The sequence below is a fragment of the Sander vitreus genome, chromosome 1, assembly GCF_031162955.1.
Source record: "Sander vitreus isolate 19-12246 chromosome 1, sanVit1, whole genome shotgun sequence".
In the NCBI taxonomy this organism is placed as follows: Eukaryota; Metazoa; Chordata; class Actinopteri; order Perciformes; family Percidae; genus Sander; species Sander vitreus.
Window position 1 is genome coordinate 6,392,336 of NC_135855.1, and position 19,871 is coordinate 6,412,206.

At 43.5% G+C, this 19,871-nt stretch overlaps 1 protein-coding gene across 3 annotated transcripts in view; it reads left to right on the forward strand.

The window, feature by feature from the left end:
- Nucleotides 1-17,560, forward strand: part of sh3gl3a (SH3-domain GRB2-like 3a) — a 51,703-nt gene extending 34,143 nt beyond the window's left edge. For 2 of the 3 annotated variants that reach the window (XM_078255701.1, XM_078255617.1), the window contains exons 2-11: nucleotides 451-519; nucleotides 2,040-2,112; nucleotides 2,227-2,370; nucleotides 5,048-5,181; nucleotides 7,637-7,795; nucleotides 12,618-12,721; nucleotides 13,953-14,077; nucleotides 14,206-14,238; nucleotides 14,899-14,964; nucleotides 15,812-17,560. In XM_078255701.1, the coding sequence (XP_078111827.1) occupies nucleotides 451-519; nucleotides 2,040-2,112; nucleotides 2,227-2,370; nucleotides 5,048-5,181; nucleotides 7,637-7,795; nucleotides 12,618-12,721; nucleotides 13,953-14,077; nucleotides 14,206-14,238; nucleotides 14,899-14,964; nucleotides 15,812-16,014 (1,110 nt within the window). In that variant the 3' untranslated portion in view covers nucleotides 16,015-17,560. The remainder of the gene's footprint in view (nucleotides 1-450; nucleotides 520-2,039; nucleotides 2,113-2,226; nucleotides 2,371-5,047; nucleotides 5,182-7,636; nucleotides 7,796-12,617; nucleotides 12,722-13,952; nucleotides 14,078-14,205; nucleotides 14,239-14,898; nucleotides 14,965-15,811) is intronic. The other variant, XM_078255794.1, reaches the window with a different exon arrangement.
- Nucleotides 17,561-19,871: the final 2,311 nt, after the last annotated feature.

Here is a 19,871-nt window from a genome sequence, read left to right on the forward strand (position 1 = left end):
GGATTTCCATATACCCACTTAAAAATGTGCAGTGACACACAACCACATACTTTCCATTATATTTTTGACATATTTTGAATTTGAGTTTTTTTTCTTTGCATAGGCTAAATAAAGGTATTTCAGCTGTGAATTGGTGCATAAAAGTGTATCAAAATGCAGGAAATTAAGTCTTTGACGCTCAAAATTTCGCTGGGGGAGGACACCTAGACCCCATCCCCCCCCAAGTCCCATTCTGGCCCATACATATACAGTACAGTGTACCCACTACAATACATTAGACTACACCACTGCTTCCTCAGTGTCCTCCTCAGTCTCTTTGCCTTTGCCGGGATGTCCGTAAAGGCTGCTGAAGCCGGTTCCGTTGCCTGCTGGCCTGGCTCCGGTTCCAAAAACTATAACGACTTGTATTTCTCAGTCCTCCATAATGCTCTCTGTGCTCTCTGTGTGCAGCTACTCAGTGAAAAGATCAGCGGCGCCGAGGGGACCAAGCTGGATGAAGACTTCATGGAGATGGAGAGGGTGAGTTTAGAGCAGACATGCTCTCATGGTGGATGCATAGTGTCACACATGGCAGTGCGGGGTTATTTTTATATAGTACAGGCAGGCGATAAGAGCTCCTAATAGGGCTGCACAATATATGTTTTTTTTTAATCGCCATGGCAATATCAACTGGCGCAATAACCACATCGCGAAAGGCTACGACACATAGCTAAAGACACTCAGAGATTTTTTGTTAGTTGAAAGAAAATATCAGCAGGCTCAGATTAATATTCTAAGTGTCTGACAACATTATGGAAAGGATGCCTTCATAGATAGCCCTTTAAAATCTCTTTGAGACCTTTCTGTTTAACCAGAAACAGCTCTGAAGTCGCTTTGTGCTGAACCCACCAGACTCCATTTAAAAAAACAATACTTTTAGCATGTATAGAGCCAACATAGTTTCACATATAAATAGGTAAACTATGTGTTTATTTCAACCAACAACAATGGGAACAACAATCTTTGACATTGGTCCAGTATTAAGCGAGATCGCTGCAGTCGGCAGCGGCGAAACAAGCTACAATTTAAGTTAATAGGGCAATTGTCCATCTTGTATTTACCTTCACAAAAGTGCTTGTTTTGCCGCTGACAGACTCGGATTGTTATTTTAAGTGTCTGACAACATTATGGAAAGGATCCCTTCAGACATAGACCTTTAAAACCTTTATGTTCAACCAGAAACTGCTCTGAAGTCGCTAGCGCTAAACCCACCAGACTCCATTTAAAAAAACAATACTTTTAGCGTGTATAGAGCCAACATATTTTCACATGTAAATCGGTAAATTATGTGTTTATTTCAACCAAAACTAGAGTTGTGATGGTTGGAAAAGTGGAAAGACGACCCAAAGCGGCTTTTCATAGTTTTATTTTGTTTCTGTCAACTTTGAATGAAGTGTATTTTACGATGGTAAAATTACTGTTTATTAACACGGAGTCTGGTGGGTTTAGCGAACGCAATTTTGCGGATGTTTTTATGTTTAAAAAAAGGATCTTACTCTTTAACAGAAATGTCGACCTCCTTAGAAATCCTTCCCATAATGTTGTCAGACACTTAGAATAATAATCTGAGCCTGTCAGTGGCAAAACGAGGACTTTTGTGAAGGTAAATACAAGCTGGACAATTGCCCTATTAACTTACATTGTAGCTTGTTTCTCCTCGGCCGACTGCAGCGATCTCGCGTAATACTGGACCAATGTCAAAGATTGTTGTTCCCATCAGTCACTTAGACACAAAAACATAGGAAAATAGGTGGAAGAAAAAGTTCACGTTAAAGAGTGTCGTCACACTTTGGATGTTTATTTTTTTTATTTTTATCAGCAGTCATTAGTATCGTCATTCACATTGTGAATCATTGTAAAACATTGTAATATTCAACCATGAGCACAGCGTGGACAACTGATTCATGAACTGAATGTAGTGTTTCAAATATCCTATAGACCCAGAATATATTTACACATAACTGCAATATCTTTTAACATTCGTATCTTGCTCCCATTAGAAAATTGAGGTGACCAACAAGTCGGTGTTTGACCTCTTGTCCAAAACAACAGAATACCTCCAGCCTAACCCAGGTATAAACAAAAAAAAAATCTTTATTCTGTTAAAGAATGTGCTGTATCTACCACCACAACACTGTCTGGCAAAATGAATCAAGTGCGTGATGTATTGATTGTTTTCCTGTGCAGCCTCTCGAGCCAAACTGAACATGCTGAACACGGTGTCTAAGATCCGAGGGCAGGTGAAGACCACGGGCTACCCTCAGAGCGAAGGCCTGCTGGGAGACTGCATGCTGCGCTACGGCCAGGACCTGGGAGAGGACTCTGTCTTTGGTACCCATTCTCATATTCTCAGACTTTCTTAGATAGTGGCCAGGGCTGCAGACCAGTGTTGTTCAGGAAATACTCAGGAGCAGCACAACTCATTTCACACACGTGAAGAAGATTCAGGAGACCTTGATGAATTACACAGGAGCATTTAATGAACACGCAATTGAGAAGAGGATTTAGGCAGGCAGTACAGTTTAACCACAGTTAGTGTGTTAGCGTCTCCTGCCGTCCCAACTCTCTCCAGTTCCTGTCTTCCTGATGGAGTATTTCAACTTTTTATTTTTTATTTTCAGATTTTAGATAACTAACAAAACTGTCAATGCAGGCTTTATTTATCAACCGCACAGGGTCTCAAAATGAGACTCTGCACACATTTCTTTCCCTGAAAAATGCGAAGCGAAACATCGTGATGCATTTTCCATCCGAAGCCATTAGTTTGCAGCTGTCACACTGTTTCAACGTCCCACACTGAAACTGATCCCCAAAGTATTGATCATAGAGCCTGGCACATTTATTTCACAGTTGGGTGACTTGACGTCCCGAAATATTCAGGGCAGGCCCGAATTAGGAGCAGTTGTCCCAAATCCTGTCCTGTTTGTCCTGAAAATTAGACTAAACCTGAGAGTTTTGACTATAGCCAAATAAAACAGGAACTACTGACCGTTGTGAAACATGATTTAGGTGCTGCCCACAGATGGGCACCGTTATGTCCCTTGCCGACATGAATTATGGTGTTCAGAGTCTCTTTTTATGATCCCCCTGTCACTGATAAATAATACTTGCTAAATCCAGTATTACACACAGTTTTGCCTCATGGAAGTTTGGGGTGTAAACATAGGTTCATGAAAATCCCCCCTATGCACATTTGAAAGTTCTGAACTATTTAAACAAGTGACTACTTACAGCTTACGTGATTAAAGCTGTGGAAAGCAGTTTATTTTTGGAGTCGTCGGGCAAAACTTCCATACTAATCTTTCAGCATATTGTAATTCAAGGGGTCTGAGAGGAAACTAGACTTCTGCACCTCCTCTTGGCTCTGTATTAGAGCTGCAAAGATGACTCAATCATTCGATTGGTTCTCAACTATTTAATTAATCAGCAACTATTTTGATTTTGATAATTAATTTTGTATGAAAAAAAATTAAAACTTCTCTGACTGCAGCTTGTTAAAGTGCCCATATTATGAAAAAAATCACTTTTTCTGGGATTTGGGGTGGGAGTTATGTTTCCACACGCATACAAACTTTGAAGGAAAAAAAAAACCCATCCATGCTGTTTTGAGTGAGATACGGGTTTCTGAATGTGTCCTGCCTTCAGTCTCCGGGTGAGCTGGTCAAAATCGGCAGGGCCTTCTACGTCACTAGCCAAAACGAGGTGGCTAACCGTAGCATGCTAGCTCGTTCTGAATGGCAAAACACTGCTACAACACACACTAGTTCACCATAATCTACAAAATAACTACCTACATGTCCCTGTTCTGCAGGTATTCCACGCAAAGTTGGAAGTGCGCCCTCGTTTAGAAGAAGTCTCCCGGCTAATCCTGCCTTGTACTGACTGCAGTTGGAGAAACAAACTAGCTAGATGATGTGATCCTTACCCAGCTTCTGCGCATGTGCGCCTCCCAACAAAGATGGGATAGAAGTGCGATGTCTCACTCTGTAGCTAAAACAGAGAGCTCAACACACAGGGTGAAAAGAGGAGCTGCAGCAATGTGCAGTACAACAAAAATATGGTGTTTTTTGAAAATGAAACCATGTAAACCTATTCTGGTACAACCTCAAAATACAATAATGAACCTGAAAATGAGCATAATATGGCCACTTTAAATGTGAATATGTTCTAGCTTTCTTCTCTCCTCTGTGACAGTAAACTGAATATCTTTGAGTTGTGGATAGAACAAGACATTGGAGGACGTCATCTTGGGCTTTTTGGGAAACTTTGAGCCACATTTTTTTTTGGACATTTTAAAGAAGAGGTCTCTCTACATCAGGAATTTCAAACTATTTCACAGGAGGACTACACTGGAAAATGAGAATCACATCAAGGGCCAGACGTGTAGAGGTTATTGACATGCTTTTATATAGTCGAAAGAGTCAAATATCTCTCAATATCTGTCTCAAATAGCTTTCTCACGTACAGTTTGGACCACATAAAAGCCCTAAAAAAAGTCAGGAAAATGTTCCCTAGCCATCATAGAGTTTACTCAAGCAAACAGTCATTATGATTACATTTTTAAAAGGCTACCCGACTCACACTCGTTTCACACGTTTGAATATGCAAATCTCTGGGTCTGTGGGAAGTTTCAAAGTCGGCAAATCTGCCAAACTCTGCTTTGTGTTTCGCGTAATTGCAGTCTGAAAAACTGTTTCCCATCATTTTGGTTTGGCGCACAACAAGGCGGGCCATAATTTATTGTGAATCTAAATTTATTTGTGGGCCGGATCAAAATTTGACTGAGGTATTTCTCTACTAACAATTTCAGACTTTGAATCCCATATTTGTAGGATTTCAAAAAGGTAGTATTTAAAAACAAACACTATCACAGACATGCAGCAAACCTGTGAGGCTAGAACTAAGACATGGTGCATATGTCCAAATGATTTCTGTGTCATAGTTGTGGCCTGCTGAGACGAGCACACAGGTTCACTGAAAAGATGTGCTTTGTCTCTGCATCCTTCAGGCTGTGCTCTGGTGGACATGGGCGAGGCCATGAGGCAGATGGCAGACGTGAAGGACTCTCTGGACATAAGTGTCAAGCAAAACTTTATTGACCCGCTGCAGACTCTACAGGACAAGGACCTGAAAGAGATCACGGTACGTTGCAGCAGCCTGTGCCCTGGTAACTGAACTCATACAAGGTGAAACACAAGCGGTGTGCCATTTTTAAATGCATGATTGGCAGGGTACACAAACTGCACTGTGAGAGACTAATGTTTGCAACACAGGGGAAATCTGACAACACTTTCAGGATGTGCCAAGAGCGGTAATCTGCTGTCAGGCCAGTGTCGCCTTGAACGTTACCTTCATTTCCAGGGTTTCCCGCAGAAAATCTGTTGGGGGGGGGCTGTAAACTATTTAAAAAACTATAAAGCTATAATAGTGTTACTCGCATGGCTCCCATTATCCTCCGTGACACGCTCTCTTCCACTTCGCCTGACAACTCTTCTCCAAAACAAACAGCTCAGCCCATAGCTTCACTCACTCAAAGCAGATAGTATGCGTGAAATAAAAACAGGACACGTAATTTCACTGTGTGTGGTGTTTAACTACGCTAACTAACCGCAATAGCGTATAATGATGAAAAAAAAACAGACAACGGCTGTGTCTCAAAGACCGGGCAACAGCCGGGATGTTGAGAATCCACGCGCGAGAGGTGATGATAGTTCCAGTCACTTCGTCATGTATTCACTTCATTGAAACAAGAGAAGAAAACCTCGCTGATGTGAAGAACAGGACAGAGATACATATATAAATGCTCTCTGCCTGCCATATGCCAACTCTCCGGTAAGTCCACTCACCCCGTCTCTGCCCGGGCATGCCCCAGCTGCCCACACATTTGTTGACTAATGCCGCATTCTATTTACCTTGGAACTCGGAAGCCGGAGTGGGGAATGACGTCATACCCGAGTTGAATGCGTTCCATTTAAAAGTCGGATTTTCATTGTTTTCATTAGCTCTAGCCCGGTTAGCTATTGTTAGCAATACAAGTTGATAACAACGCATTACGCCGTTTTTTGTGCATGCAAACAGCGTAACATGTCCACAGATAGAAGTTGAACGTGCCTGTGTGAACGACTGATTTAGTGACACAAATAAGACAGAAGTGCTTATAACTTTATGTTACTGCAACTGTTGATACAGGGGGCAGCCATGTTGGATTTTGAACTCAGGCTACTGCGAGGTTGTCCGAGTTCCGAGCTCGTAAATCTCAGGTCAGGGGGGCATGTTTCCGACTTTGACATTGGAAAATCCGAGTTCCGAGGTAAATAGAACGCGGCATAACTCCCACAAACAACGACGCACGCGACGGTGAAATGGCAGTTTATCCCTTTAAATGTGAATAAGCGACATATTGCTTCTCATAACCACTGAAAACTGTCAAAAAATCGAACCCAAAGTCCAATTATTATGGACGCTATCTGACATTAAGCGTTTCTGCTTCCCATTTTCAGCAGGGCAGCGGAGCGGCTGTGGGTTGACTTTCCACGGTTCTCATGGGCTTTATAAGTCCTAACGTGAAAAAGGTTAATGTGGTTTAATGTACCTAAACAACAATCAGTGATCACCAAATTTCTATCTCATATTGCTCCTCATAACCACTGAAAACTGTCAAAAAATCTAAACCAAAGTCCAGTTATTATGGACGTTATCTGCCATTAAGAGTTTCTGCTTCATTAGATTTGTTGACGACGTAGTTAAAGCAGCAGGCTTGTCTTGCTTAGGCTGTCGCCTTAACTGCAAAGTGCTACGGGAAACCCTATCTACAGAATGCATGCAGTGTGTCTTAGGTTTTCAGTTCCAACCATTAATACTACACTATAAAAAAAAAATACTCTGTGAAAAGTAAAAGCCCTGCTTTCAAACAAACAAAAAACAATTCTTAAGTCAAAGTACAAAAGTATTTTTAAATTGACTAACATCCTCAGAATCAGAAGTATTTAAAGTCTCTTCGAGATGGAGCTACTTTTAACTACTTCATATACACCTGGACAGTTTATAATCACAGTTTGCAGTCTCTAATACTGCATTACATTTTGCTTGATCATATGTTTTGTATATCAAATCTCAATCTAAAAAGTAACCACTAAGTGCACGCCATCACATTTGCCTGACTGGCTGGCAATCGACAATGATGAAAGATGCATCTGGAGGGGACTCCATGTTATGTTATTTGTTATGCTGTATGTTATTTCACAGTGTACTGTATATGAGTGAGAATAGTAGTAGTATCCATACTGTCGCTGCTCTAGTTGGGGGACTCGGGCATTGCCTACCTAGCCTAATGGTATAGTCCATCCCTTGACTCACAGCTGGTCATTCTGCTCTTACTGAACTTGATGTGTTCATTAATCTTCTCTGAATTCACAGAGAACTTACAAACAAATGACTTATTATGTTATACATTTTATTTATGTAGTGCTTTTTTATGGTACTCAGACACTTTACTTTACTAGCACACTATGTTTGTGTGAGTTTAGATACAAAAGATACATTAGAAGAATGATCGATTGCACAGGATGAAGATACATGTTCCTGTCTGTGTTTGCAGCACCACCTGAAGAAGCTGGAGGGCCGGCGGTTGGACTTTGACTATAAGAAGAAGCGTCAGGGGAAGATCCCAGACGAGGAGATCCGGCAGGCTGTGGAGAAGTTTGACGAGAGCAAAGAGCTGGCCGAGAGGAGCATGTTCAACTTCCTGGAGAACGACGTAAGAGAGCATAGATCTTCTAAAGGAACAATAGACCAATAGGGAGTATTAAACATCATTTAAACATGTCAACTTACTAGACTTGACTAGAAACATGCCTAGAAATTATATATAAAAAAATAAATAAAATTAGTCCAAAAAAATGAGTTGTTTGAGTTACAGATATTACAGTACACAACAGTATACATTACATAACTCACAGTTATTGTGAGATCCTGCACAGCAGCAGGCAACATCAGCCAGCTGTTTACCATGAAATGTAGATATATCGATATTAAATAAGTGAAAAATTCATGTGACAGACATCAAAATAGTTTAGATGTAGTCAGTATAGTTGTTTCTGATTGGTTGGCAGGTATCCATTGAAATGATGCATCAGGACATTCTGAGACAGAGCCAGGCGCACCACACTGCCTTTTTTGTTGACGCCTACAGTTTACAGTTTTCTGAAGCAGATAATGCAGAGAAGTTTGATACACACATGTGAAGAGACATGCTTAAAAAGTAGGCAGGATTTTACACATTTGCACATGCAGTGCATACAAAGTCAGATTATTACTAGATAGTTTTATGCTCATTATAATGATACATTACAGTATTAACTATTTAAGTAGTATACAGTATTAAGGGTAATGAGTTTTCTAAAGGAGTTACGTCACTTAGCTGGAGGGTAAGTGTGTGTGTGTGTGTGTGTGTGTGTGTGTGTGTGTGTGTGTGTGTGTGTGTGTGTGTGTAAGTAAGTAAATAATTTATTTGATATAGCACCTTTCACAGACAGAGTCACAAAGTTCTTCACACAAAAGACATTTGATTAAAATACAATAGAATCCAAAACAGAAAATAAACAAGCAACAACAAATGCAATTCCAATGAGGATTAAAAGAATAAAACCCAAAATTACAAACATTAGACAAAAGCCAGTTGAAACAAGTATGTTTTCAGTTGCTTTCTAAGAGCGTCAACCAAGACTGCAGAACGTAAGTTAACAGGAAGAGCGTTCCACAAGGTCGGAGCTACCACTTCAAAGGAACGATCACCTTTAGTCTTTAAACGAGTGCGTGGGACCACCAGTACAGTGGGGCTCGAAAGTTTGGGCACCCCATGTAAAAATTTGTATTAATGTGCATAAAGAAGCCAAGAAAAGATGGAAAAATATCCAAAAGGCAACAAATGACAGATTAGACATTCTTATAATATGTCAAAAAAAGTTAGATTTTATTTCCATCATTTACACTTTCAAAATAACAGAAAACAAAAAATGGCGTCTGCAAAAGTTTGGGCACCCTGCAGAGTTTATAGCATGCACTGCCCCCTTTGGAAAGCTGAGACCTGACAGTGTCATGGATTGTTCTCAATCATCGTCTGGAAAGACCAGGTGATGTCAATCTCAAAGGTTTTAAATGCCCAGACTCATCTGACCCTGCCCAAACAATCAGCACCATGGGTTCTTCTAAGCAGTTGTCTAGAAAACTGAAACTGAAAATAGTTGACGCTCACAAAGCAGGAGAAGGCTATAAGAAGCTAGCAAAGCGTTTTCAGATGCCAATATCCTCTGTTCGGAATGTAATTAAGAAATGGCAGTCATCAGGAACAGTGGAAGTTAAAGCAAGATCTGGAAGACCAAGAAAAATATCAGACAGAACAGCTCACAGGATTGTGAGAAAAGCAAGTCAAAACCCACGTTTGACTGCACAATCCATCCAGAAAGATCTGGCAGACACTGGAGTTGTGGTACACCATTCCACTATAAAGAGATACTTGAACAAATATGGTCTTCATGGAAGAGTCATCAGAAGAAAACCTCTTCTACGTCCTCACCACAAAAATCTGCATTTGAAGTTTGCAAATGAACATATAGACAAGCCTGATGCATTGTGGAAACAAGTTCTGTGGACCGATGAGGTTAAAATAGAACTTTTTGGCCGGAATGTGCAAAGGCACGTTTGGAGAAGAAAGGGCACAGAATTTAATGAAAAGAACCTCTGTCCAACTGTTAAGCATGGGGTGGATCAATCATGCTTTGGGGTTGTATTGCAGCCAGTGGCACAGGGAACATTTCACGAGTAGAAGGAAAAATGGATTCAATAAAATTTCAGCAAATTTTGGACGCTAACTTGATGCCATATGTGAAAAAGCTGAAGTTAAAGAGAGGATGGCTTCTACAAATGGATAATGATCCTAAACACACCTCAAAATCCACAGTGGATTACATCAAGAGGCGTAAACTGAAGGTTTTGCCATGGCCTTCACAGTCTCCTGACCTCAACATAATTGAAAATCTATGAATAGACCTTAAAAGAGCAGTGCGTGACAGACAGCCCAGAAATCTCAAAGAACTGGAAGACTTTTGTAAGGAAGAATGGGCGAAGATACCTCAAACAAGAATTGAAAAACTCTTGGCTGGCTACAAAAAGCGTTTCCAAGCTGTGATACTTGCCAAAGGGGGCAGTACAAGGTATTAACTCTGCAGGGTGCCCAAACTTTTGCAGACGCCATTTTTGGTTTTCTGTTATTTTGAAAGTGTAAATGATGGAAATAAAATCTAACTTTTTTTGACATATTATAAGAATGTCTAATCTGTCATTTGATGCCTTTTGGAGATTTTTCCATCTTTTCTTGGCTTCTTTATGCACATTAATACAAATTTTTACCTGGGGTGCCCCACTGTAGTCCCTGGTTAGAAGACCTGAGTGACCTGTTAGTGATGTACGGATGGAGCAGGTCAGAGATATAAACAGGCGCCTGTCCATGCAATGCTTTATATGTAAGAACTAGAACCTTAAATTGGATCCTGAACTTTATGGGAAGCCAATGTAACATGGATAACACAGGAGTGATGTGTGACATTCTGTTGGACCTGGTCAACAGCCTAGCAGCAGAATTCTACACTAGTTGCAGACGGTCCTGGGATGACTTGCTAAGACAAGTGAAAATGGAGTTGCAGTAATCAAGCCATGATGAAACAAAACCATGAATGATCATCTCAAGTTCACCTTGCGAAACCACGGTCCTAAGTTTAGCAATGTTTCTCATATGTTGGTCAAGAAACATATTCTGATCAAATATAACACCAAGGTTTCTAAGATTGGACTGTACCACTGAAGAAAGGGACCCCAAAAGATTAACAACTTTGGAGGCTGTAGTATCCGGAGCAACAATAAGAACTTTGGTCTTATCTTCATTATGCTGCAAGAAATTGTTTGCCAACCAATCCTTAATGGAGGACAAACAATTGAGCAGTGCTGACACTTTGTTTGTTTCCTCTGGCTTAAAAGAGACATACAGCTGGATGTCATCAGCGTAGAAATGATAACGTATATCTCCAAATTGCCTAATAATGTGGCCTCGGGGAAGCATATACAATGTAAATAAAATTGGACCTAACACAGAGCTCTGCGGCACCCCACAGGAAAGAGCCGCGTTTTCAGAGGAATAGGGGCCCAGTGACACTGAATAGGTTCTATCTGAAAGATAGGAGGTGAACCAGTCTAGGGCGCTCCCAAAGATCCCAACCCAGTGCTTAAGTCTGTCAAGCAAAATGGTGTGATCCACAGTATTGAACGCTGCACTAAGGTCCAACAGTACCAGAACAGAACATTTACCCGCATCAGAAGACATCATTAGATCATTGGATACTCTAAGAAGAGCGGTTTCTGTAGAGTGTTTCTGACGGAAGCCCGATTGAAATGTGTCTAGTATGTTGTGAGTGTTGTGAGGCATCTTGGAGATTGGCCTATAGTTTGCGGGAATTGAGGGATCCAGATTTGTTTTCTTTAAAAGTGGCTGAACCACTGCATGTTTAAAATACAATGGGACACAGCCGGTTTGCAGAGAGCAGTTGATTATAGAAAGTAAACAAGTACTTACAGACCCGAGGGCATTTTGAAGAACGGAAGTAGGTATAACATCTACCGGGCTTGAGGAAGGCTTCATACTTTTCAATAAGTCAGTGAGTTCTAGCAGAGAAATAGGAGCAAAACAGTTCAAAGTTAATGGCCGAGTGGACTGAAAAGAACATAGCGTAGCAGTGGAGATGATGCTGTTCTTGACATCTCTGATGTTATTTTCAAAGAACAAGAGAAAGTCACTGCAGTCATTATTCGAAAAGACTGGCACTTCAGGAGGCGAGGGATTTACAAGATTGTTAACGGTGTCAAAAAGGATTTTGGGATTACGCTTGCTAGAAGCAATAAGGTTAGTAAAGTATGATGTCCTCGCCTCCTTAACCATGTTATTCAAATACTAGTTCTTTGTGAAGGATCCGGTGCACCTGAAGCTTGGTGGTTTTCCACTCTCGTTTAGCCCTCCGACATAAACGTCGAAAAGAGCGAGTGGAGTCATTTAACCATGGGGATGAATTAACAAAAGGGACAAGTCGCACTTTACTTGGAGCCACATTATCCAAAAGTGATGAGCAATACGTGTTGAATGAGTGAACCAGACCATTAATGTCAGTATTATAAGACAACACTGCACTTTGGTCAAATGCAGCAGAAAACCTTTCCGCTGAAAGGCGGTTAAATATGCGAGAACTGCTTAGGCGTTTACTGGGCTGTAAATCCAAATTAAAAGACAAGCTGAATAAAATGCCGTCATGGTCGTGACATGCAGCTCCTCAGTGCAGATAGAGTCAAGATTAAGACCAAGTGTAAAAACAAGGTCCAAAGTATGACCCCCAACATGTGTGGGACCAGACACATAAAAGATTCAGTGACATTAAGAAAATCTGCGGCAAAGGTGCAGGAATTGTCATCAACATGAATATTAAAATCACCAACCATAACCACTTTTTCGTGCGTGTGTGTGCGCCCGCGGCCCACAGGTGGAGCAGGTGAGCCAGCTGGCGGCGCTGATCGAGGCGGCCGTGGACTACCACAGGCAGTCGTGTGCAATCCTGCAGGAGCTCAGCGGGAAGCTGCAGCAGAGGTGAGGGAGGGGCTGGAGGCCACACTGGTAATTACTTTGCAGCTTTTCATCCCCTGTGTGAGAATCACAGGCTCACTCTGAAAAAGTAATTTCACCCAGAGTGGCTGTGACATTGAAAGCGTGGATGCCAGTGGCGTCTGGGAGCAGTAGATTTAGAAACTGAGGTGTTGTATGTACTTGAATGAGTGTGCTTAATGTGCTACAGCTTCCTGGCACCGACTCCCAGCACGCAACCTACATGCTCTCTGTCGTTTTGGAGTAGTGCGACAACTAGCGATTCAGTAGCAAGGACCAAGCCATCAACAAGATACGTTTTAAGGATTTATTAAGAGAACACATGATTACATTTTTGAGGTTAGATGAGCATTGAGCTGGGGGAAGTTCGGGGGAAATCCGCCGTAGCTCTCAGGCTCGGCGAACTCCTCAGGATCCTCGAAGAGAAAAGGAGGGGCAGGAAGGGAGAGAGAGAAAAGAGAACGGGTGGTCCTGCTCCTGAAACTCTGCTAAGTAGCTTCAATTATTTTCTTATATCTCGATTAAGCGATGAATGGTTTGGGCTCCCGGGTAGCTCAGTTGGTTCATTCTTCCACGCAGAGGCCCAGGATTCAAATCCAACCTGCAGCGATTTCCTGCACGTCTCTCCCCCCCACCCCCTTACCTTTCATGTCCAAGCTGTCCCAGCGATTAAAGGCAGAAATGGCCTGAAAATAATCGTTAAAAATGAAGTGTTTGGTCTGAATGAATAGTGAAAAATGTCCATCCTAGTATCTCAAAGTGATGTCTTTGAATGTCTTGTTTAGTTAGTTGAAAACTCAAAGATATTCATTTAATATGATATTAAAAACAGGAAAGAGCAGGACATCTCAATACTGTATCTTTAGAGGCGGAAAACTGCTGTGCACTGCAGTGCCCTGGCCAAGACAGGCAGCAGCACAATTACCACGCTTTCAGACACAAAACAAACATAACAAATGGAGACAGAAGAACAGACTTCTGACGTATAAGTATATTTTTACCTTGCTGTCTTGTGTGTGTGTGTGTGTGTGTGTGTGTGTGTGTGTGTGTGTGTGTGTGTGCGCGTGCCTGCGTACCTCAATTAACACGCTTTCAGACATAAAACAAACATAACAATTTAAAATGGAGACATAAGAACAGACTACTGACGTATAAGATATCAAAAACAGTCCTTTTTTTAGAATTAATTTTTTTACCCGCTGTCTTCTCCCCCCAGGATATCCACAGCCAGCAGCCAGCCCAAGAGGGAGTTCAAACCAAAGTCTATCAGGAGCAACGTGGACCTCCTGGACAACAGTCAGCACAACGGCCTGTCCTACCGTTCCTCGCTTCGATCTACCGGTACAGCTGACACAGCCCTGGCTTCATTTCACCTTTGCTTCTGTTTTTTTCTGTAATGTCTGTCAGCACCCCCATCCTCATTGTTTGCTTTGAGTTCTGCTTTTTTTTTCTTCTGTTATGCCTTACAGATATCCAGATCCACCACCCAGTCAATGGGAAAAGTAGGTATCCCTTTATAAAGTGTTTAGGTGTAGGGCATCTTTTAGATCTTTTGAAACTGACAGTAAACACCTCTCTTGTTCCCAAACCACCAGTATCCAGAAAAGGCCTTTTTGTTTGTTTGCTGCTATTTGAGCCGTCTGTATGCTTTTTAATGACAATTGATTTCAGCTTCATAAACAGATGTGACTACAAAAGTGAAAAGCTACATAGCAGTTACCGCTGAAAAGTAAAAAATAATTACAGTGAAAAGTAAGTAATGTGGCTATTATATCACTAAATATGAGCTAATTGGTGTTATTTAAAACAGACTTTAAAGTGTTTCTTTCCCCGGGCCATAAGCACACTCAACTCTTGTAAAAACTGAACGACATCACACAATATGTGGGTCGACCGTCTTTTCAAGGGCCTACTGGATCCTGTGCAATCAGTTCATTCATAGTTGTGCTTAACTTCAGTTTTTTCTAGACTACATTCATCCAGGAACACATTGCCGCCCTCTTCTGGTAAAAGTCAGACACAGCCAGTGGTCATGCAGTGCTACGCGTATAGATTAAAGGGCACATTTGGGATGATTTCTCTATCGTTCGCTGAGTGTGCTCATTGTTTTTGTTATGTCTTGTGCTCAACACCATCTCCATGTGTCTCTCCATGTCACCCAGCTGATCATATAACCTCTGTTCCTCCGACATGGCCCGAGAGCCCCACTACCAATGGCGACGCTCACCGTGAGTAACACAGAGAACACTACATCCACGTCTGTGGAAATCAGTCCTGAAAAGATTCATCCACAGACAATTAACCAACAACAATGTCAGGCAAAAATATTATATATAATAATAATATAATAATGCAGCTAGTTTCAACTGCTCAAATGTGAGCGTCCTTGGGTTTTGGACTGTCAGTCTCATTAAAACCAAACAATTAAAAAAGTATGAAGTTCATTCATGATCTTAGGAAACGATAGTTTGGAACGAGGTAGACTTACTATCATTTTCCAGAGCTCTTAACCACCATCTCAGGGTCTTCATCGGCAGAAGGAGTATTCTCATTTGTCACGGAGATGTCTCAATATTAGTACTGAGTAATGACAAATAAGGAAATCATCCGCTCAAGGTCCACTTACTATTTTTCTCCCGAACTTTCAAACGTATCTCACAGTCTGCATCAGTAGCTGGAGTTGGCTCAGTTGTCATGGAGATGGCTCAGTACTAGTACTGAGTATTTGCAACTGAGCAAACTCCATCCAGTCAAGGTCCCCTTACAGTATTAGCATTTTTCATTCCACGGGCTCCTTTCAGACATTTTATGATCCAACGATTAATTGAAAAAATTTATAAAAAAATAAATGAATTACTTGATAATGAAATGTATCATTAGTTGCCACTTTAGTGTTTTTATATATATATATATATATACTAGGGCTGGGACAATATGATTTGATTCTTTCATGAAACATGGGTGCTGATTGGATTTGTATTGCGATTTTCATGTATTGGTATTCTAGAAGTATTGCGATTCAATAGTACTGAGTATTGCGATTCGATCGTGTCCTAATGTCTCCCTGTGCTGCAGAGTCCGAGGTGTTGGACCAGCCGTGCTGCCGCTCGCTCTATGACTTTGAGCCGGAGAACGAGGGCGAGCTGGGCTTCAAGGAGGGCGACATCATCATCCTCACCAACCAGATAGACGAGAACTGGTACGAGGGCATGATCCACGGAGAGTCGGGCTTCTTCCCCATCAACTACGTGGAGGTGATTGTCCCCCTGCCTCAGTGAACGCCGGCACCTGGAGTCCCGCACAGACTCCAAATGCCTGCCTCGCCCCACTCAGCCTCTTGGCCTCTGGCCTCAGCCCGACTCGGGACGCGACGTGCACCGTGGTGCCAGCTCAGCCCCAAGCTGGGAAAACAAATCCTGTCTTCTGATTTTCAAACCGAGCCAGAGAGGTAGTACTGTAGTTTGGTCCCAAACTGACTTATGTTCAAATTTCCCAGATTACGTTGTTTTTCTCTGATGATATTTATGAACCTGAAGACAACTGAAACCCAAGCCATTAAGTGGGACACTCTGCCTGGTTGGACCCTTTGTGTCCTTTGGGTCCTGACCAAGGTAAAAAAAAAAAAAAATGTCTAGCAGTCGTCGAACTCTGTAATCCATCCTGTCAGCCCCTCAGATGACGCTGATCTGCTTGATCTGGGAAAACTGCCTGCCTCACCACGAGCCGAGGCTCATTAACATCTTTTAAAGTTCACCGCTGCACATCACGACCACATTTTTTCTAACTACAAACGACTGATTTGCTTTTATTTGCATCATAGTAGAGCTATCAAATCAAATATCACAATATTTTGGACCAAATGCATCGATGACGATATTGCGGCGATATTGTAGGGTTGACTATTGTTGCTTTCACAAAATACTAACACAATGAGAGTTTTGATAAATAATCACCAATCATGTGGATACAATGACTAAGTGGGTAAAGGCAAATAACAGAACAGCTAGTAAGTGTAGTAAGTTTAGAAAATGACATCACTTTACTGTAACGTAGCCTTTAAAACCAGGAAAAGACAACACTTGTGTCATATCACATTGTCCAAAATTTAAGAGGATATCTAGGCTCATATATCAATGTCGATATAATGTCGATGTATTGCCCAGCCCTACATCATAGTCACATTATATGCCTTTCAGGATATTTCCCATCCCATTACATTGTCATATAGCTTCCCCAAAAAAGATAGAGGCCTTGTGTTTGCGTCACAAGCCCCATCAGAGCGATTGCTTGAACCGTCATAGACGTCCCGCATCACGCTGACAACAGACTAGCTCACTAAGAAGCTAACATTACCCAAGTACAAATGTAGTCAGATGAGTCAGCATGCCGTTTAAAGAGTCGCTTCACTCAGACTACCCATCCATCCATCCATCCATCTTCATCCGCTTATCCGGGGTCGGGTCGCGGGGGTAGCAGCTCCAGCAGGGGACCCCAAACTTCCCTTTCCACATTGGCCACATTAACCAGCTCCGACTGGGGGATCCCGAGGCGTTCCCAGGCCAGGTTAGAGATATAACACCTCCCTAGGGAGGCGCCCAGGGGGCATCCTTACCAGATGCCCGAACCACCTCAACTGGCTCCTTTCGACGCAAAGGAGCAGCGGCTCTACTCCGAGCTCCTCACGGATAACTGAGCTTCTCACCCTATCTCTAAGGGAGACGCCAGCTACCCTCCTGAGGAAACCCATTTCGGCCGCTTGTACCCTGGATCTTGTTCTTTCGGGTCATGACCCAGCCTTCATGACCATAGGTGAGGGTAGGAACAAAAACTGACCGGTAGATTGAGAGCTTTGCCTTCTGGCTCAGCTCTCTTTTCGTCACAACGGTGCGATAAATTGAATGTAATACCGCACCTGCTGTGCCGATTCTCCGACCAATCTCCCGCTCCATTGTCCCCTCACTCGCAAACAAGACCCCAAGGTACTTGAACTCCTTCACTTGGGGTAAGGACTCATTCCCTACCTGGAGAAGGCACTCCATCGGTTTCCTGCTGAGAACCATGGCCTCCGATTTAGAGGTGCTGATCCTCATCCCAGCCGCTTCACACTCGGCTGCGAACCGATCCAGTGAGTGCTGAAGGTCACAGGCCGATGATGCTATCAGGACCACATCATCTGCAAAAAGCAGCGATGAGATCCCCAGCCCACCGAACTGCAACCCCTCTCCACCCCGACTACGCCTCGATATCCTGTCCATAAATACTACAAACAGGATTGGTGACAAAGCGCAGATCTGGTCCGTTATTCCACGACCAGGATGTAATCCGCATTGTTCCTCTTCAACCTGAGATTCGACTATCGACCGAACCCTCCTTTCCAGCACCTTGGAGTAGACTTTACCGGGGAGGCTGAGAAGTGTGATACCCCTGTAATTGGCACACACCCTCTGGTCCCCCTTTTTAAAAAGGGGAACCACCACCCCGGTCTGCCACTCCTTAGGCACCATCCCAGACTTCCACGCAATGTTGAAGAGGCGTGTCAACCAAGACAACCCCTCCACACCCAGAACTTTAAGCATTTCTGGACGGATCTCATCAATTCCTGGGGCTTTGCCACTGTGGAGTTGTTTAACTACCTCAGCAACCTCCACCAGGGAAATTGATGCCAATCCCCCCTCATCCTCCAGCTCTGCCTCTACCATAGAGGGCGTATTAGTCGGATTTAGGAGTTCCTCAAAGTGCTCCTTCCACCGCCCTATTACCTCCTCAGTTGAGGTCAACAGCGTCCCATCCTTACTGTACACAGCTTGGATGGTTCCCCGCTTCCCCCTCCTGAGGTGGCGAACGGTTTTCCAGAAGTACCTTGGTGCCGACCGAAAGTCCTTCTCCATGTCTTCTCCGAACTTCTCCCACACACGCTGCTTTGCCTCTTTCACGGCAGAGGCTGCAGCCCTTCGGGCCCTTCGGTACCTTGCAACTGTCACCGGAGTCATCTGGGATAACATATCCCGGAAAGACTCCTTCTTCAGTCGGACAGCTTCCCTGACCACCGGTGTCCACCACGGTGTTCGTGGGTTACCGCCCCTTGAAGCACCTAAGACCACAGCTCCTCACCGCAGCTTCAGCAATGGAAACTTTTAACATTGTCCACTCGGGTTCAATGCCCCCAGCCTCCACAGGGATGCACGAAAAGCTCCGCCGGAGGTGTGAGTTGAAAGTCTGTCGGACAGGGGCCTCCTCCAGACGTTCCCAATTTACCCGCACTACCCGTTTAGGCTTACCAGGTCTGTCCAGAGTCTTCCCCCACCCCCTGATCCAACTCACCACCAGATGGTGATCGGTTGACAGCTCCGCCCCTCTCTTCACCCGAGTGTCCAAAACATACGACCTCAGATCAGATGAAACGATTATAAAATCGATCATTGACCTTTGGCCTAGGGTGCTCTGGTACCAAGTACACTTATGAGCATCCCTATGTTCGAACATGGTGTTCGTTATAGACAATCCATGACTAGCACAAAAGTCCAACAACAAACAACCACTCTGGTTTAGATCAGGGAGGCCGTTCCTCCCAATCACGCCTCTCCATGTGTCTCCATCATTACCCACGTGCGCGTTGAAGTCCCCCAGCAGAACTATGGAGTCCCCGACTGGAGCCCCATGCAGGACTCCACTCAAGGTCTCCAAGAAGGCCGAATACTCCGAACTCTTGTTTGGTGCATATGCACAAACAACAGTCAGAGTTTTCCCCCCCACAACCCGCAGGCATAGGGAGGCGACCCTCTCGTCCCACCGGGTTAAACTCCAACGTAGCGGCGTCAGCCGAGGGCTTGTGAGTATCCCCCACACCCGCCCGGCGCCTCACACCCTGGGCAACTCCGGAGAAGAAAAGAGTCCAACCCCTATCCAGGAGTATGGTTCCAGAACCAAGACTGTGCGTAGAGGTAAGCCACACCAGATCTAACCGGTAGCGCTCCACCTCCCGCACAAGTTCCGGCTCCTTCCCCCACAGAGAGGTGACATTCCACGTCCCCCAGAGCCAGCCTCTGCTGCCCGGGTCTGGTCCGTCGAGGCCGATGACCTTCACTGCCACCCATGTGGCAGCGCACCCGACCCCAGCGGTTCCTCCCACAGGTGG